The following is an 18,411-nucleotide window of genomic DNA, read 5'->3' as shown; positions in this document are numbered from 1 at the left end:
CGATGGTGCAGCTGTAGAACCTTTTGAGGATCTGAGGACCCATACAAAATCTTTTAATTCTCCTGAGGGGGAATAGGCTTTGTCATACCCTCTTCACGACTGTCTTAGTGTGTTTGGACCATGATAGTTTGTTGGTGATGTGGACACTACAGCCCAGTTGATGAGAATGGTCCACAATCGTCTCCTTTGTCTTGATCACGTTGAGGGAGAGATTGTTTTCCTAGCACCACAGGGCCAGGGCTCTGACCTCCTCCCTATAGGCTGTCTCATTGTTGTCGGTGATCAGGCCTACCACTGTTTTGTCATCTGCAAACTTGATAATGGTATTGATAACTCTGTAATGAAAAGCGCTATACAAATTAAATGTATTATTATTTATTATTATTTTGAATGGGACACCTGGTCATCGTGTAGAAGGGTTGTTTAGGTGTTTGGAATGTTAACCAGTTGTTATAGTGTGCCATGTCTGCCCTCACCAGGGTAGGCCTTAATGACCAAACACATTTAGCCACTGATTATAATGCTGTTTAATAAACATGTCAAATATAAGATATAGCTATTGTTATAATGAATGGAGGATAGAGAATGGCTTTTATCTAACACAGATGTTGGCTTGGTGAGGTTATAATAGGCAGCGTGTGCCTATGGCCTATGGTAGCCTAGCTACACACCGACTGTAGGGCCAGACACCTGCTATGGAACAGAATGCTTTGCCATCAAACAAAATACATATTTGTATCATGCATTTTCACACACGATAGAAGAGGCCTTGATGGAAAGGCGGGATGAGTTGAGCATGAATGTGTCAGTGTCCCTCAAATTCAAATATTCGACATGTTATTTTTGCTCTCACTGTAGGGGACTGAAGGAACGCATCCAATCCTGCTCAGTGCGTGATGCGCAGCCGTGAGTCATGACCGCAAACATGGCACTATGGCACAGGGGCGGGTTTGTTATACCTAACCTGTATGCGCCCTGCCTATAGGCCTACCGCGTCTACAGCTCCCCTGTTGTCATTGGGCACTTCATATGTCAATCTGAACACCAAACGCAGCGCCTCCTCGCAATTATCGCGGTTGCATAAAAATATATGATTAATCTGTTATAGAGGCGAATTTGGGTTCGTTCGGAATGAGGCTTTGACTCCATCCGAGCAAAACTACCCGAACAAAACATTATTATAGCACAGGACATCAACATTTAACATTTAACCGATGCTCATTTACAGCAGGTGGCGTTGCTTGTATAATCTATAATCGCGTTTCGATCCGGACCTTGGATTGGATCTGCCTGTTGTTCAGATTCAGCACTGGACAGCGACCGATTTTGTCGCTCGGACATTCAAAACGACAAGGAATCATCGAGAAAGGGTAGGTCTAATTGAGAAATGGCTATAGAAAAATAATAGAATGAATCATGTCGATGTGTTTATTATTAACGTGTTGCCTGTAAGCAAAACATAATATTCGTTGCAACGTGTATCATTTGGTGTAGGTTATTTTTCATCTTGATGCATGTAATCTATGGAATTATGTCTACAAATTTGCACGGCTTTATAGATTACTTTTAGACACAGATTTTAACAGGACCTCATTCCCCAAATGCCCTTGAAAATAATGGTGTGTGTGGTGTTGCAGGCAAACAACTGCGCAATCCTACTCTGACTGCCTCGCTTTCCCTGTCTCTCCTCAGTCGAATCGACCCTTGCTTGGCTCGGGGCAATGCGCGGCTAGATGACTTCACTACATCAACAAGCACCGTAGCCCTGGACTAAATATATCACCACACCCCCCTGCCTTCTCTCTTCCTTCTCTCTCATCTTGAGCGCCTCCCGCCCGCTAGCACCATGGGTAACCGAGGAATGGAGGATTTGATCCCGCTGGTCAATAAACTCCAGGACGCTTTCAGCGGCATCGGTCAGAGCTGCAATCTTGACCTGCCACAAATCGCGGTAGTCGGCGGACAGAGCGCTGGCAAGAGCTCGGTGTTGGAGAACTTCGTTGGCAGGTAGGTTCAACGAATAGCAGCCAAGCACAACACGTCAAATTCATTACTAATACTAGGGCTAGAAATAATCCAATCTCCTGTTAACCTTGGGGATGTCCTGTCACGGCCAATTTATCCTCAGTCGTGTCCATCCCCGTCACGTTTTGTTTTCCCAGAGGACGCACGCGCCGTGGCGTCCCTGTTCATCTCGTAGCCAGGAGCTCGAGCTCGTCTCCATCTTATTTTCAACGCACATTCCTATGGCATTGCAGGCTATATGACAGGGGAGCCGGTATTTGGGTTACCGCAACACCCTCGGGATTTCAGCCCCATCCAGCCTGTTTCATTCCTTGAAATATCAATTTCTTCAGTAGCTCTACCATTTAAACAGAGACAACATTTGTTTTCAATCACTTTACACAAATCTATGTCTCTATTTGTAAACTGTACATATATAATATCTATAGGCCTACAGTATTGGGTTGAAATATAACATGTCCACCCACCACCTGCATAAAGGTTGCTTTAGAACCCGAGATGTCTGCTGTGGTCTCCTGGTTCCAATAGGATTTCTAGTCATTACAGCATAAACTGTATCAATACTGTATCAATACTGCCTATCTCACTGCTGTGACACAACTGACTATCCCTTTCTTATTTCTGTCAAACAAATGAGATTCATAGGCTGTTGTTGCTTCAGAGTCAATGAAGGACGTAAACCTCTGTAGACGAAAGCATCTTTAGGTGAAGAGTAATTATTTGTCCATTCTTTTGCCTCTTGGTTTATTTCAAGACATCGATTTACCAATGAATGGATTGAAACTGTAATGCGAGACTGAATTGAATGAAGGCTGAATCATCTGGTTGAGTATTATATTACCAATTATCATTTGTCCCAAGACAAATGCGGGTGACAGATAGCCTAGCGGTAAGAGAGTTGGGCCAGTAACCAAAAGGTCTCTAGTTTGAATCCAAAATAGACAAGGTGGTGAAAAATCTGTCAATGTGTCATTGAGCAAGGCACTTAAGCCAGATTGCTCCAGGGTCGCCGTTGATAATGGCAGACCCTGGCTGTAACCCCACTCTCTGAGGGTGTCTCAGGGGGAGTTGGGATATGCAAATACACATTTCCAATTCACACATGGGTATAAAACATGCTTTTACATGTGTGAAATAGGACAAATACAAGTGCCTACATTATTATAAGACGAATCCTCTGTGTCCTCTGTACTGTAGTTGATTAAAGGTATTTCGGATGTGGGTGTCTCAGAGAGTGAATGATTTTGTCTGTAAATAAGTAATGAAATGACTGTTGTAAGGACTGTTGGATATACAGTACATATACCTGTCACCACTCTTCTTTCGTCTTATTACATTGATATGATCAAGTCACTTCTGCTGTCAATCGTGAAGAAGAGTTTCCATCGATTTTGTTCACTGTGGGATGAATTGGTACTGTACATTATGACACAGTGTGGCCCTTGAATGTGGGTTGTACATAAACAGATGCCATTGGATAGAGACAGAGGATGTTTAAGAGTAGTCTGACAAATCAGACAACTGTTTCTGAAATATGACCTATGTCTACAAATATTTACAGACAAACGTGAATGGTAAAGACTGGTAATTGACGCTATGTATAGAAGATGTTTCTGCTATCGCCAGGGTTGTATTCATTAGTGCACACCGTAGCAAAACGGGTTTCTTATTGGACAAGATTCCGGAGTCCCTCCCTGTTTGTCCATTTTCTTCCATTTGGTGCCTAGAAAATATGACCCAGGTCCAGATAGATGAGGTGCATGGTTGTTGTCAGCAGCAGCATCAGTCAAAGCTCAGGCGGCCACCCCTGAGACCTGGGATCCAGCTGAGTAATGATCCTGCTGTCCAGGATTGGCTCCCCCACACCGCTGCTGAATGGACACCAGGGTTCTGACTCATCTTTTCTGCTAGCCCATAGATAGAGGGCAATCTCATGATCAATGTTCATCTAGCCTAGCCGTTGTTTCAATTGCGTCAGGATTGTAGCGTTCAACTATGTGATGAGAAATGACAAGTGTCCTAAACATACATATAGACAAGTGACATGCAAACACATGAGCCAACACTCACGCACACACACTCAATCTCACTCTCGCCTGGTAGCAGACTGGTATGTACTGAAGTCATCATTTTCAGTTTATTTACAGTACAGTATGTGGTGAATTTTCTAAACTCGTAGTACAAAACTACAAACTGGTCACACTTGTTGCGTCTCACATTTAAAACCTTTCATTGTGCATTTATTTTGTTTGTAGACATATTTCACCACACAACCATTGATCCAAAATATAACTTTACTGTGAAATATAATGAACAACCAGTTCATCTAATAGCAAAAAATGTAAGATACATTTGTAAAAATTGCCCTTTGAATGTAGTATGCAACAGTACTGTAAATTACAGTACATTACTGTTTTCACATTAGGCAATACATTTGCACTTCCCATAAAATGCACTGAACATCACATTTCCAAAATGTCTACCTCATGAGTGACCATTGAAGGCATCTTTCACAATGTTATAAAATGAAAGGTACATCATGTTTAGCAGGCACTTGTTTGCATCAAGCCTATCTTGAGCATTTGGCCACAGGTTCTCATCAAAATTGAAGTAAATATCCTCATTGTTCATGTACATGGAGAAAAAACAAGCTTGATATAGGTCTGGATTCATCCTGGACCTGAAGGAGAGTGGCATGGTCATGGCAATCTTCCCTCTGTATTCTATTTCACAGAATTGTAGTGGTCCTGTATGTGGCTTAGTTCATTAGAGCATGGCACTAGCCAGAGTTGTTGGTTTGATTCCCACTGGGGTCACATACCAAAATGTGTGGACTGTTGTCACTTTGGATAACAGTGTCAGCTACGTAAATTGCATATATTACAGTACTGTATTGGCAAATGCAATTTTAGTAAAGTACTGTAGCTTCATTTTGGATACATGTTTACTGTATAGGGACTGCATTTCTTTCTTGTTTTGGACTTTCTAGATTATTTGCGTATTTGTTTTATATTGTTATTGCATTACTGCATTTTAGGAGCTAGAAACACAAGCATTTCAATGCACCTACTATAACATTGTCACAATGTTTGTAATAATGGTCAGACCAAGGCGCAGCGTATGTAGAGTTCCACATTATTTATTAAAGAAAGTGAAACTTAGAAAAACCAAAACAATAAAGAATAAACAAACCGTGACGACAATGCAGTGCTAACAGGCAACTAAACAAACAATATCCCATAACCCACAGGTGGAAAAAATGCAACTTTATGATCCTCAATTAGAGACAACGATTACCAGCTTTAAAGTGGCTAGTGATACATGTATTACATAAAGATGGCAAGATGAAGTAGGTGTTATAGAGTAGAGTATATACATATGAGATGTGTAATGTAGTTATATTAAGTGGCATTGTTTAAAGTGGCTAGTGATACATTTTTTTGTATGTATGGCGGCAGCCATTCAATGTTAGTGGTGGCTGTTTAACAGTCTGACGGCCTTGAGATAGAAGCTGTTTTTCTGTCTCTCGGTCCCTGCTTTGATGCACCTGTACTGACCTTCTTGATGATAGCGGGGTGAACAGGCAGTGGCTCGGGTGGTTGTTGTCCTTGATGATCTTTATGGCCTTCCTGTGACATCGGGTGGTGTAGGGGTCCTGGAGGGCAGGTAGTTTGCCCCCGGTGATGCGTTGTGCAGACCTCACTACCCTCTGGGGAGCCTTACGGTTGTGGGCGGAGCAGTTTCCGTACCAGGCGGTGATACAAGCCTCTCGTGCATCTGTAAAAGTTTGTGAGTGCTTTTGGTGACAAGCTGAATTTTTGTAGACTCCTGAGGTTGAAGAGGCACTGCTGCGCCATCTTCACCACGCTGTCTGTGTGGGCGGACCAATTCAGTTTGTCCGTGATGTGTATGCCGAGGAACTTAAAACTTTCTACCCTCTCCACTACTGTCCCGTCGATGACCAGGACCAGGACCAGCGTTGAACAGACCTGAGAGCGGGAGCTTCCTGTTTTAGTTTCTGTCTATAGGCTGGAAGCAACAAAATGGAGTCGTGGTCAGCTTTTCCGAAAGGAGGGCGGGGGAGGGCCTTATATGCGTCGCGGAAGTTAGAATAACAATGATCCAGGGTTTTACCAGCCCTGGTAGCACAATCGATATGCTGATAGAATTTAGGGAGTCTTGTTTTCAGATTAGCCTTGTTAAAATCCCCAGCTACAATGAATGCAGCCTCAGGATATGTGGTTTCCAGTTTACATAGAGTGAAATAAAGTTTGTTCAGGGCCATCGATGTGTCTGCTTGGGGGGGAATATATGCGTCTGTGATTATAATCAAAGAGAATTCTCTTGGTAGATAATGCGGTTGACATTTGATTGTGAGGAATTCTAAGTCAGGTGAACAGAAGGACTTGAGTTCCTGTATGTTGTTATGATCTCACCACGTCTTGTTAATCATAAGGCATAATACCCCCCCCCCCCCCTCCCCGCCCTTCTTCTTACCAGAAAGATGTTTGTTTCTGTCGGCGCGATGCGTGAAGAAACCAGCTGGCTGTACCGTCTCCGATAGAGTGTCTAGAGTGAGCCATGTTTCCATGAAGCAAAGAACGGTACAGTCTCTGATGCCTCTCTGGAATGCAGCCCTTGCTCTTCATCAACCTTGTTGTCAAGAGACTGGACATTGGCGAGTAGTATGCTCGGGAACGGTGCGCGATGTGCCCGTCTCCGGAGCCTGACCAGAAGACCGCTTTGTCTGCCCCTGTATTGGTTCGCCGGCTGGGATCCGATCCATTGTCCGGGTGGTGGGCAAAACACAGGATCCGCTTCGGGAATGTCGTATTCCTGGTCGTAATGATGGTGAGTTGACGTTGCTCTTATATCCAGTAGTTCCTCCCGACTGTATGTATTAAAACCTATGATTACCTGGGGTACCAATGTAAGAAATAACATGTAAAAAAACAAAATACTGCATAGTTTTCTAGGAACGCGAAGCGAAGTGGCCATCTCTGTCGGCCCCGGAAGTATCATACACAAACACCAACATAGAAAATGAAACCTAGAACGCCACAAAGAAATAATAAACTAGACTAAAACCCCTAGTCCCAAAATACAGTCTTTCTATGGTCAGGATGTGACAGTACTCCCACCAAAGGTGCGGACTCCGACCACAAAACCTGAAACCTAAAAGGGAGGGTTAGGGGGGGTGTCTAGTGTCGGTGGCGGTTCTGGTACCCGCTCATCCGCCAGCATCGGGGGTGGTTCTGGTGCGGGACGAAGTATCCGCTCATCCTGCGGATCGAGCCATGGACCCAGTCTGAACACTGTGCCTGGACTGGACCTAGATGCTGGGGAAGGCTCCTGCCTTGGAGCGGGACTGGACGCCATGTCTGGACTGGACATCGGCGCAGGGGAAGGCTCTGGCTAGGGAGCTGGAGGTTCCGGACCATTGACCGTCGCAGGAGGTTCCTGACTGTGGACCGTCTCAGAAGGTTCCGGACCGTGGACCGTCTCAGGAGGTTCCGGACCATGGACCGTCTCAGGAGGTTCCTGACTGTGGACCGTCTCAGGAGGTTCCTGACTGTGGACCGTCTCAGGAGGTTCCAGACTGGGAACCGTTGCCGGTAGCTCTGGACCTGGCACCGTCGCCGGAAGCTCTGGGCTGTGGAGGCGCACTGGAGGTCTGGTGCGTATAGCTGGCATCAATTGTACCGGAACTTTAACACACTTCTCAGGACCAGTACGGGGAGCTGACTCAGGTGGCATTAAACTGACAACACGTTCCTTTGGGCAAATGCCATGCATCCTCCACCAACTCAACAACTTTCCCATTTCTCTCTCCTCCAAATTCTCCCTCTTCTCTCAGACTGGCTCTGGTTCACTCCTCGGCTCCATGACTGCTCCATTCCCCCCCAAATTCTTTTTTTCTTGGGTTTTCTGTGGCCTTCCTCCCCGACGTCGTCGCTGTCCTCTCATGCTCCTAGGCGACTCCCGCCAAGGAAGGCGATCCTGTCCTGCCAGGATTTCCTCCCAAGTCCAGGATCCCTTCCCATCCAGGATCTCTTCCCAAGTCCAGGATACTTCCTCCTCCTGAGCACGCTGCTTGGTCCATTGTTGATGGGATATTCTGTCACGATGTTCGTAATAATGGTCAGACCAAGGCGCAGCGTACGTAGATTTCCACATTAATTATTAAAGAAAGTGAAACTTAGAAAAACCAAAACAATAAAGAAAAAACAAACTGTGACGACAATGCAGTGCTAACAGGAAACTAAACAAACAATATCCCATAACCCACAGGTGGAAGAAATGCAACTTTATGATCCCCAATTAGAGACAACGATTACCAGCTGACTCTAATTGGGAATCATACACAAACACCAACATAGAAAATTGAACCTAGAACCCCACATAGAAATAATAAACTAGACTAAAACACCTAGTCATGCCCTGACCTACTCTACCTTTCTATGGTCAGGACGTGACAAATATCTGCTAATCTGTGTACGTGACCAATAAACGTTGGTGTGTTACATACAGTACATCTCTGATCTTGTCAATATCAGATTTTTTTTAAAATGTGCTGTGAAGTAAAATCATAACTATCAAGGCACAAGGCGAGACCCAGATGCAGACACAGGAGGCAGATGGTTAGTCTTACAATGTTTAATAATACAAAGGGGTATGCAAGAGAATGGTCGTGGACAGGCAGAAGGTCAAATCCAGATCAGAGTCTGGGAGGTACAGAGTGGCAGACAGGCTTGTGGTCATGGCAGGCAGAATGGTCAGGCAGGCAGGTACAGAGTGGCAGACAGGCTTGTGGTCATGGCAGGCAGAATGGTCAGGCAGGCAGGTACAGAGTGGCAGACAGGCTTGTGGTCATGGCAGGCAGAATGGTCAGGCAGGCAGGTACAGAGTGGCAGACAGGCTTGTGGTCATGGCAGGCAGAATGGTCAGGCAGGCAGGTACAGAGTCCAGAAACAGGCAAGGGTCAAAACCGGGAGGAGTAGAAAAAGGAGAATAGCAAAAGGAGTACGGGAAAAAAACGCTTGTTGACTTGACTAAACATACAAGACGAACTGGCACAGAGAGACAGGAAACACAGGGATAAATACACTGGGGAAAATAAGCGACACCTGGAGGGGGTGGAGACAATCACAGGAACAGTTGAAACAGATCAGGGTGTGACAATAACTTTCATCACCATAGTAGTACATTCTGGTGTATATCATACTTTCTATGTTTGTACTTCACAGACATACATTTTTATTATGTAGTTCTCAAAATCTGTAGTAGACAAACCGTTTACATGTCAAATCTACAGGTTTACCAAAGGGTTAAGTGATCATCGATTAAAAGCAGTCAAATTAAGTAATAGTAAAATGTATTTAAACAAAAGAGAAGAGAATCATTTCAAAGTAATGTGAGCATTGCAGTGTGGAAGGCAATTACTTTATATGAACATGTACCGTGACTTTCAGAAAGCATTCAGACCCCTTGGCTAAAAGTGATTAAATCGTTTTTTTACGTCATCAATCTACACACAATATTCCATAATGACAAAGCAAAAACAGGTTTAAGACATTTAAAAATGGAAATATCACATTTTAATTTTTTTGACTAGGTAGGGCAGCTAATAAAAACACATTCTTATTTACAATGACGGACTAACCTCGCCAAACCCTGACGAATGCTGGGCCAATTGTGCGCCACCATATGGGACTCCCGATCACGGCCAGAAGTGATTCAGACTGGATTCAAACCAGGGACTGTAGTGACACCTCTTGCACTGAGATGCAGTGCCTTTGAACGCTGTGCCACTCGGGAGCCCAGACCCTTTACTCAGTACTGATTAAAGCCTCGAGTCTTCTTGGGTATGACGCTACAAGCTTGGCACACCTGTATTTGGGGAGTTTCAACCATTCTTCTCTGCAGATGTATTCGGTAGGCCAAGCTTTGAAAAACTACAAACCTCAGATTTCCCACTTCCTGGTTGGATTTTTCTCAGGTTTTTGCCTGCCATATGAGTTATGTTATACTCACAGACATCATTCAAACAGTTTTAGAAACTTCAGAGTGTTTTCTATCCAATACTAAGAATAATATGCACATATTAGCATCTGGGACAGAGTAGGAGGCAGTTCACTCTGGGCACGCTATTTATCCAAAAGTGAAAATGCTGCCCCCTATCCCAAAAAGGTTTTAAGAATGATGGAGCCCACTGTGTTCTTGGGGACCTTCAATGCTGCATAACATTTTTCGTACCCTTCCCCAGATCTGTGTCTTGACATAATCCTGTCTTGGAGCTCTACGGAAAATTCCTTTGGCCTCATAGCTTGATTTTTACTCTGACATGCACTGTCAACTATGAGACCTTATATAGACATGTGTGTGCCTTTCCAAGTCATGTCTAATCAATTCAATTTACCACAGGCGGACTCCAATCAAGTTGTAGAAACATCTCAAGGATGATCAATGGAATCAGGATGCACCTGAGCTCAATTTTGGGTCTGAATACTTATGTAAATAAGGTATTTCTGTTTTTTATTTTGAATATATTTTCAAAAGTTTCGAACAACCTATTTTCGCTTTGTCATTATTGGGTATTGTTTCTGTAGATTGCTGAGACATTTTTTTTATTTAATCAATTTTAGAATAAGTCTTTAACGTAACAAAATGTGGAAAAAGTCAAGGGGTCTAAATAATTTCCGAAGGCACTGAATTGCAATGCTAAACATGTCGTTTTAGATGAAACACTAATTAAGTTTGGTGGAAAAAAAGACTATGATTTTGTGCGTTGTACTTAGTCAATTGAAAATGTGGTTAGAGTTTTGAAACAACTGCCTTTTTGATGATCTGTTTTGAGTTTTGTACAAAGAGTTGTGAAAATGGCACCAAAGTGATAAAAATACTTTAAATGAGTGTTCTGCTACCTGCTGCTTTGCATGCTGTTCATGTTGACCTCTTCTGCATGAACTATTTTATTTCATCAGAATCAGATATGCGAATCAGGGACTGTTCAGGTGGTTCAGAGGGTAAACTGGACTGTATAATCAGTTGGATTTACCAAAGAGCCTGATGACATTTTCAGATCAAAATGTTTTTCTATTGATATTATCAAATCTCTTCCTCTGTCATTATTCAAAGAAGAGACCCTGTTTGGTTGTGTGCTGTGTGGTTTAATTCATTCTACGTTATTTGGTTGGTTGTGTGCTGTGTGGTTTAATTCATTCTACGTTATCTGGTTGGTTGTGTGTGTTCAGTAGGTGTGAGACTTTACATCATGGCAGTTAGTGTCTGTTGGTGGTTGGCCAAGGGTCACAAGGCCTCAGTCTCCCATAGTGCAACACAGTCACTGTTACGTCTCTCTTCGGAAGGCATGGACCAAAATGCAGCATAGTAAGTGTTCATGATTCTTTATTTATCAAAACACTCAAACAAAATAACAAAGTGAAAAACGAACAGTTCTGCAAGGCAAATAAACTATACAGAAAACAACTACCCACAAAACACAGGTGGGTTTAAAGGCTACCTAAGTATGATTCCCAATCAGAGACAACGATAGACAGCTGCCTCTAATTGAGAACCACACTCAGCCAAAAACAAATAAATAGAAAACATAGAAATAAAGAAACTAGAATGCCCACCCTAGTCACACCCTGGCCTAACCAAAATAGAGAATAATAGCCTCTCTATGGCCAGGGCGTGACAGTACCCCCCCCCCCCCCCGCCCCAAAGATGCGGACTCCGGCCGCAGACCCTGACTCTAAAGGGGAGGGTCCGTGTGGGCATCTCTTCACGGAGGCGGCTCCGGTGCGGAACGTAGATCTCTTCGCTTTGGTGGTGGCCCTGGTGCATGGACCTTCACTGGAGGAACCGAGCCGCAGATCATCGCCGGCGGAACCAGACCACCGATCATCGCCGGAGGCTTCGGACTGGGGACCGTCGCTGGAGGCTCCGGACTGGGGACCGTCGCTGCAGGCTTCGGACTGGGGACCGTCGCTGCAGGCTCCGGACTGGGGACCGTCGCTGGAGGCTTCGGACTGGGGACCGTCGCTGCAGGCTCCGGGCCAAGGATCATCACTGGAGGCTCCGTGCCATGGATCATCACTGGAGGCTTCATGCCATGGATCATCACTGGAGGCTCCGTGCCATGGATCATCACTGGAGGCTTCATGTCATGGATCATCACTGGAGGCTTCGTGCCATGGATCATCACAGGAAGCTTCGTGCCATGGATCATCACTGGAGGCTTCCTGCCATGGATCATCACTGGAGGTTTCGAAAGTGGAGCCGGAATAGGTCTCACCGGACTGGGGAGATGTACTGGAGGCCTGGTACGTGGAGCAGCAGATACACTGGGCAGTGTCCCACCAGGGCCCACAAGGCTGGGGAGACATACTGGAGGCCTGGTACGTGGAACCGGAACAGGTCTCACCGGACTGGGGAGATGTACTGGAGGCCTGGTACGTGGAACCGGAATAGGTCTCACCGGACTGGGGAGATGTACTGGAGGCCTGGTACGTGGAGCAGCGGATACACTGGGCAGTGTCCCACCAGGGCCCACAAGGCTGGGGAGACATACTGGAGGCCTGGTACGTGGAACCGGAACAGGTCTCACCGGACTGGGGAGACATACTGGAGGCCTGGTACGTGGAGCAGCGGATACACTGGGAAGTGTCCCACCAGGGCCCACAAGGCTGGGGAGACATACTGGAGGCCTGGTACGTGGAGCAGCGGATACACTGGGCAGTGTCCCACCAGGGCCCACAAGGCTGGGGAGACATACTGGAGGCCTGGTACGTGGAGCAGCGGATACACTGGGCAGTGTCCCACCAGGGCCCACAAGGCTGGGAGACATACTGGAGGCCTGGTACGTGGAACCGGAACAGGTCTCATTGGACTGGGGAGATGCACTGGAGGCCTGGTACGTGGAACCGGAATAGGTCTCACCGGACTGGGGAGATGTACTGGAGGCCTGGTACGTGGAACCGGAATAGGTCTCACCGGACTGGGGAGATGCACTGGAGGCCTGGTACGTGGAACCGGAATAGGTCTCACCGGACTGGGGAGATGTACTGGAGGCCTGGTACGTGGAACCGGAATAGGTCTCACCGGACTGGGGAGATGCACTGGAAGCCTGGTGCGTGGAGCAGCGCATACACTGGGCAGTGTCCCACCAGGGCCCACCAGGCTGGGGAGACATACTGGAGGCCTGGTACGTGGAACCGGAATAGGTCTCACCGGACTGGGGAGATGCACTGGAAGCCTGGTGCGTGGAGCAGCGCATACACTGGGCAGTGGAGGCGCACTGGAGGTCTCAAGCGTAGAGCTGGCACAACCCGTCCTGGCTGGATGGTTACTATCGCCTGGCAAATGCGGGGCGCTAGCACAGGACGCACTGGGCTGTGCAGATGCACTGGAGACACAGTGCGCAGAGCCGGCGCAGGATATCCTGGGCTGAAGAGACGCACTGGAGGCCAGGAGCGCTGAGCCAGCACCATCCGTCCTGGCTGGATGCCCACTCTCGCCCGGCCAATGCGGTGGAGCTGGAATATAGCGCACCGGGCTGTGACTGCGCACTGGAGACATGGTGCACATCACAGCATAACACGGTGCCCGACCAGTCACACGCTCCCCACGGTAAGCACAGGGAGTTGGCTCAGGTCTCCACCCTGACTCCACCAATCTCCCCGTGTGCCCCCCCAATTTTTGTTGTTTGGGGCTGCCTCTCGTGCTTGCCTCATTGCCATGACTCCTGGTATCGCCGCCGTTCCTCCCTTGCTGTTTCTGCCTGTTTCCATGGCAGCGTCTTGTCCCCTGCGATAACCTCATCCCATGTCCATGAGGTCCTCCACTCACTCTTCTCCCGGGCCCAGGATCCCTGCTCCTCCTGGCCACGCTGCTTGGTCCTTTGGTGGTGGGTAGTTCTGTCACGTCTCTCGTCAGAATGAGGATCGGACCAAAGCGTGGTAAGTGTTCATGATTCTTCATTTATCAAAACACTCAAACAAAATAACAAAGTGAAAAGCTGAAAAAACATAGAAATAAAGAAACTAGAATGCCCACCCTAGTCACACCCTGGCCTAAGCCTCTCTATGGCCAGGGTGTGACAGTCACTAGTAGTGTCACCGTCAACCTAGTCTCCCATATCCAAACACCATCTTTTTGTCAAATTTAAACTTACCTCCTCTGTAACTTTCCTGATTGTCTGTAACTCTGTGTAACTGTCCTGATTGGCTATCCCTCTGTGTAACTGTCCAAATTGGCTGTCTCTAGGGTTGGCACAATTATAGTATAATCATGGAACCGACAATTATCGACAATAATTGTGAACAAAAAACATTATTGTCATAATCATCTTAATATTCATTTTAGGAGTAGGCGGATATTCTGTAGTTGTATTCATTAGGTATGACATAGTTGTAATCATTAGGTATGTTGTAGTTGTAATCATTAGGTATGTTGTAGTTGTATTCATTAGGTATGTTGTAGTTGTATTCATTAGGTATGTTGTAGTTGTATTCATTAGGCATGTTGTAGTTGTATTCATTAGGTATGTTGTAGTTGTATTCATTAGGTATGTTGTAGTTGTATTCATTAGGCATGTTGTAGTTGTAATCATTAGGTATGTTGTAGTTGTATTCATTAGGTATGTTGTAGTTGTATTCATTAGGTATGTTGTAGTTGTATTCATTAGGTATGTTGTAGTTGTAATGATTAGGTATGTTGTAGTTGTAATCATTAGGTATGTTGTAGTTGTATTCATTAGGTATGTTGTAGTTGTATTCATTAGGTATGTTGTAGTTGTATTCATTAGGTATGTTGTAGTTGTAATCATTAGGTATGTTGAAGTTGTATTCATTAGGTATGTTGTAGTTGTATTCATTAGGTATGTTGTAGTTGTAATCATTAGGTATGTTGTAGTGGTATTCATTAGGCATGTTGTAGTTGTAATCATTAGGTATGTTGTAGTTGTATTCATTAGGTATGTTGTAGTTGTAATCATTAGGTATGTTGTAGTTGTATTCATTAGGTATGTTGTAGTTGTAATGATTAGGTATGTTGTAGTTGTATTCATTAGGTATGTTGTAGTTGTATTCATTAGGTATGTTGTAGTTGTAATGATTAGGTATGTTGTAGTTGTATTCATTAGGTATGTTGTCGTTGTAATCATTAGGTATGCTGTAGTTGTATTCATTAGGTATGTTGTAGTTGTAATCATTAGGTATGTTGTAGTTGTATTCAGGTATGTTGTAGTTGTAATCATTAGGTATGTTGTAGTTGTATTCATCATGGATGTTGTATTCATTAGGTATGCTGTAGTTGTATTCATTAGGTATGTTGTAGTTGTAATCATTAGGTATGTTGTAGTTGTATTCATTAGGTATGTTGTAGTTGTAATCATTAGGTATGTTGTAGTTGTATTCATTATGGATGTTGTATTCATTAGGTATGCTGTAGTTGTATTCATTAGGTATGCTGTAGTTGTATTCATTAGGTATGCTGTAGTTGTATTCATTAGGTATGCTGTAGTGGTATTCATTAGGTATGTTGTAGTTGTAATCATTAGGTATGTTGTAGTTGTATTCATTACGGATGTTGTATTCATTAGGTATGACATAGTTGTATTCATTAGGTATGTTGTAGATGTAATCATTAGGTATGTTGTAGTGGTATTCATTAGGCATGTTGTAGTTGTAATCATTAGGTATGTTGTAGTTGTAATGATTAGGTATGTTGTAGTTGTATTCATTAGGTATGTTGTAGTTGTAATCATTAGGTATGTTGTAGTTGTATTCATTAGATATGTTGCCGTTGTAATCATTAGGTATGTTGTAGTTGTATTCATTAGGTATGTTGTAGTTGTATTCATTAGGTATGTTGTAGATGTAATCATTAGGCATGTTGTAGTTGTAATCATTAGGTATGTTGTAGTTGTAATCATTAGGTGTGTTGTAGTTGTATTCATTAGGTATGTTGTATTCATTAGGTATGCTGTAGTTGTATTAATTCGGTATGTTGTAGTTGTAATCATTAGGTATGTTGTATTTGTATTCATTAGGTATGTTGTAGTGGTATTCATTAGGTATGTTGTAGTTGTAATCATTAGGTATGTTGTAGTTGTAATCATTAGGTATGTTGTAGTTGTATTCATTAGGTATTCATTAGGTATGTTGTAGTTGTTTTCATTAGGTATGTTGTAGTTGTTTTCATTAGGAATGTTGTAGTTGTTTTCATTAGGTATGTTGTAGTTGTTTTCATTAGGTATGTTGTAGTTGTAATCATTAGGTATGTTGTAGTTGTATTCATTAGGTATGTTGTAGTTGTAATCATTAGGTATGTTGTAGTTGTATTCATTAGGTATGTTGTAGATGTAATCATTAGGTATGTTGTAGTTGTAATCATTAGGTATGTTGTAGTTGTAATCATTAGGTATGTTGTAGTTATTTTCATTAGGTATGTAGTAGTTGCTTTCATTAGGAATGTTGTAGTTGTTTTCATTAGGTATGTAGTAGTTGCTTTCATTAGGTATGTTGTAGTTGTTTTCATTAGGTATGTAGTAGTTGCTTTCATTAGGTATGTTGCTTTCATTAGGAATGTTGTTTTTCATTAGGTATGTAGTAGTTGCTTTCATTAGGTATGTTGTAGTTGTTTTCATTAGGTATGTAGTAGTTGCTTTCATTAGGAATGTTGTAGTTGTTTTCATTAGGTATGTTGTAGTTGTTTTCATTAGGTATGTAGTAGTTGTTTTCATTAGGTATGTAGTAGTTGCTTTCATTAGGTATGTTGTAGTTGTTTTCATTAGGTATGTAGTAGTTGCTTTCATTAGGTATGTTGTAGTTGTTTTCATTAGGTATGTTGTAGTTGCTTTCATTAGGAATGTTGTAGTTGTTTTCATTAGGTATGTTGTAGTTGTTTTCATTAGGTATGTTGTAGTTGTTTTCATTAGGTATGTAGTAGTTGCTTTCATTAGGTATGTTGTAGTTGTTTTCATTAGGTATGTTGTAGTTGTTTTCATTAGGTATGTTGTAGTTGTTTTCATTAGGTATGTAGTAGTTGCTTTCATTAGGAATGTTGTAGTTGTTTTCATTAGGTATGTTGTAGTTGTTTTCATTAGGTATGTAGTAGTTGCTTTCATTAGGAATGTTGTAGTTGTTTTCATTAGGTATGTTGTAGTTGTTTTCATTAGGTATGTTGTAGTTGTTTTCATTAGGTATGTTGTAGCTCATTTCCAAATATGCATTATGATGCGTTACCAGCTTAAAACATTTTTAAACAAAAATGACAATTATTATAATAACTGAGGCTATTTGCGTGATAAATAATTGTTTCCCAAACGTCCATAATCATCACAGCCCTAGCTGTTTCTTTGTGTTGTTGTCTTGATTGGCTGTCTGTCTGCAGGGACTTCCTGCCCCGAGGCTCTGGGATCGTCACCCGCAGGCCCCTTGTCCTGCAGCTCATCAGTGCCAATGCAGGTAACACACGCGCTCGCACACACACACTCATGCTTGCACACACACACACACACACACACACACACACACACACACACACACACACACACACACACACACACACACACACACACACACACACACACACACACACACACACACACACACACACACACACACACACACACACACACACACACACACATATCTATCTGCATCTTTCTTCACAGAATGGGCAGAGTTCTTACACTGCAAAGGGAAGAAATTCACTGACTTCGATGAGGTTCGCCAGGAGATTGAGGCGGAGACTGACCGCATTACTGGGGCCAATAAGGGCATATCTCCCGTCCCCATCAACCTGCGCGTCTACTCCCCACATGGTACACATACCTAACCCCTCATCCACCCTCTTTCTCTCTCTTACTCTCTCTCCCTCTCCCTCCCCCTCTTTTATCTCTCTCTCTCCCTCTCATATATATCTCTGTGCTCTCCTTCCCTACTGTGTGTTCATTAATATTCACTATAAGATGTGTCCTCTCTCTCCTTTCCCCCCTGCCTGCAGTGCTGAACCTGACCCTGATTGACCTGCCAGGCATCACCAAGGTGCCCGTGGGGGACCAGCCAGTGGACATTGAGCAGCAGATCAGAGACATGATCATGCAGTTCATCTGCAGGGAGAGCTGTCTCATCCTGGCTGTCACTCCGGCCAACTCTGACCTGGCCAACTCAGACGCCCTCAAACTGGCCAAAGATGTTGACCCCCAGGGTAAGATTGATCATATTGCTATATCATATTATGGGGTTAGCTGATATTTTAAACACCTATCCAGACGTTGAGAGATCTCGCAGGCATCTGCAATGAAGTCAGCCATGAACGTGGTCTTTGTGTTGTGACTGACTTCTGCCTTTGCCCCTTACCCTTTGACCTCTGACA

General features: G+C 43.9%; 1 protein-coding gene across 1 annotated transcript in view; it reads left to right on the top strand.

Moving 5' to 3' along the window:
• Nucleotides 1–1,025: 1,025 nt before the first annotated feature.
• LOC115114609 (dynamin-3-like) overlaps nucleotides 1,026–18,411 on the top strand; it is a 66,421-nt gene continuing 49,035 nt past the window's right edge. The window contains exons 1-5 of the mRNA XM_029643010.2: nucleotides 1,026–1,370; nucleotides 1,693–2,007; nucleotides 17,425–17,498; nucleotides 17,708–17,857; nucleotides 18,040–18,243. Coding sequence (XP_029498870.1) covers nucleotides 1,847–2,007; nucleotides 17,425–17,498; nucleotides 17,708–17,857; nucleotides 18,040–18,243 — 589 coding nt within the window. The 5' untranslated portion in view covers nucleotides 1,026–1,370; nucleotides 1,693–1,846. The remainder of the gene's footprint in view (nucleotides 1,371–1,692; nucleotides 2,008–17,424; nucleotides 17,499–17,707; nucleotides 17,858–18,039; nucleotides 18,244–18,411) is intronic.

The sequence above is a fragment of the Oncorhynchus nerka genome, linkage group LG9b (genome assembly GCF_034236695.1).
Source record: "Oncorhynchus nerka isolate Pitt River linkage group LG9b, Oner_Uvic_2.0, whole genome shotgun sequence".
In the NCBI taxonomy this organism is placed as follows: Eukaryota; Metazoa; Chordata; class Actinopteri; order Salmoniformes; family Salmonidae; genus Oncorhynchus; species Oncorhynchus nerka.
This window is presented reverse-complemented; position numbering and strand designations above follow the sequence as displayed.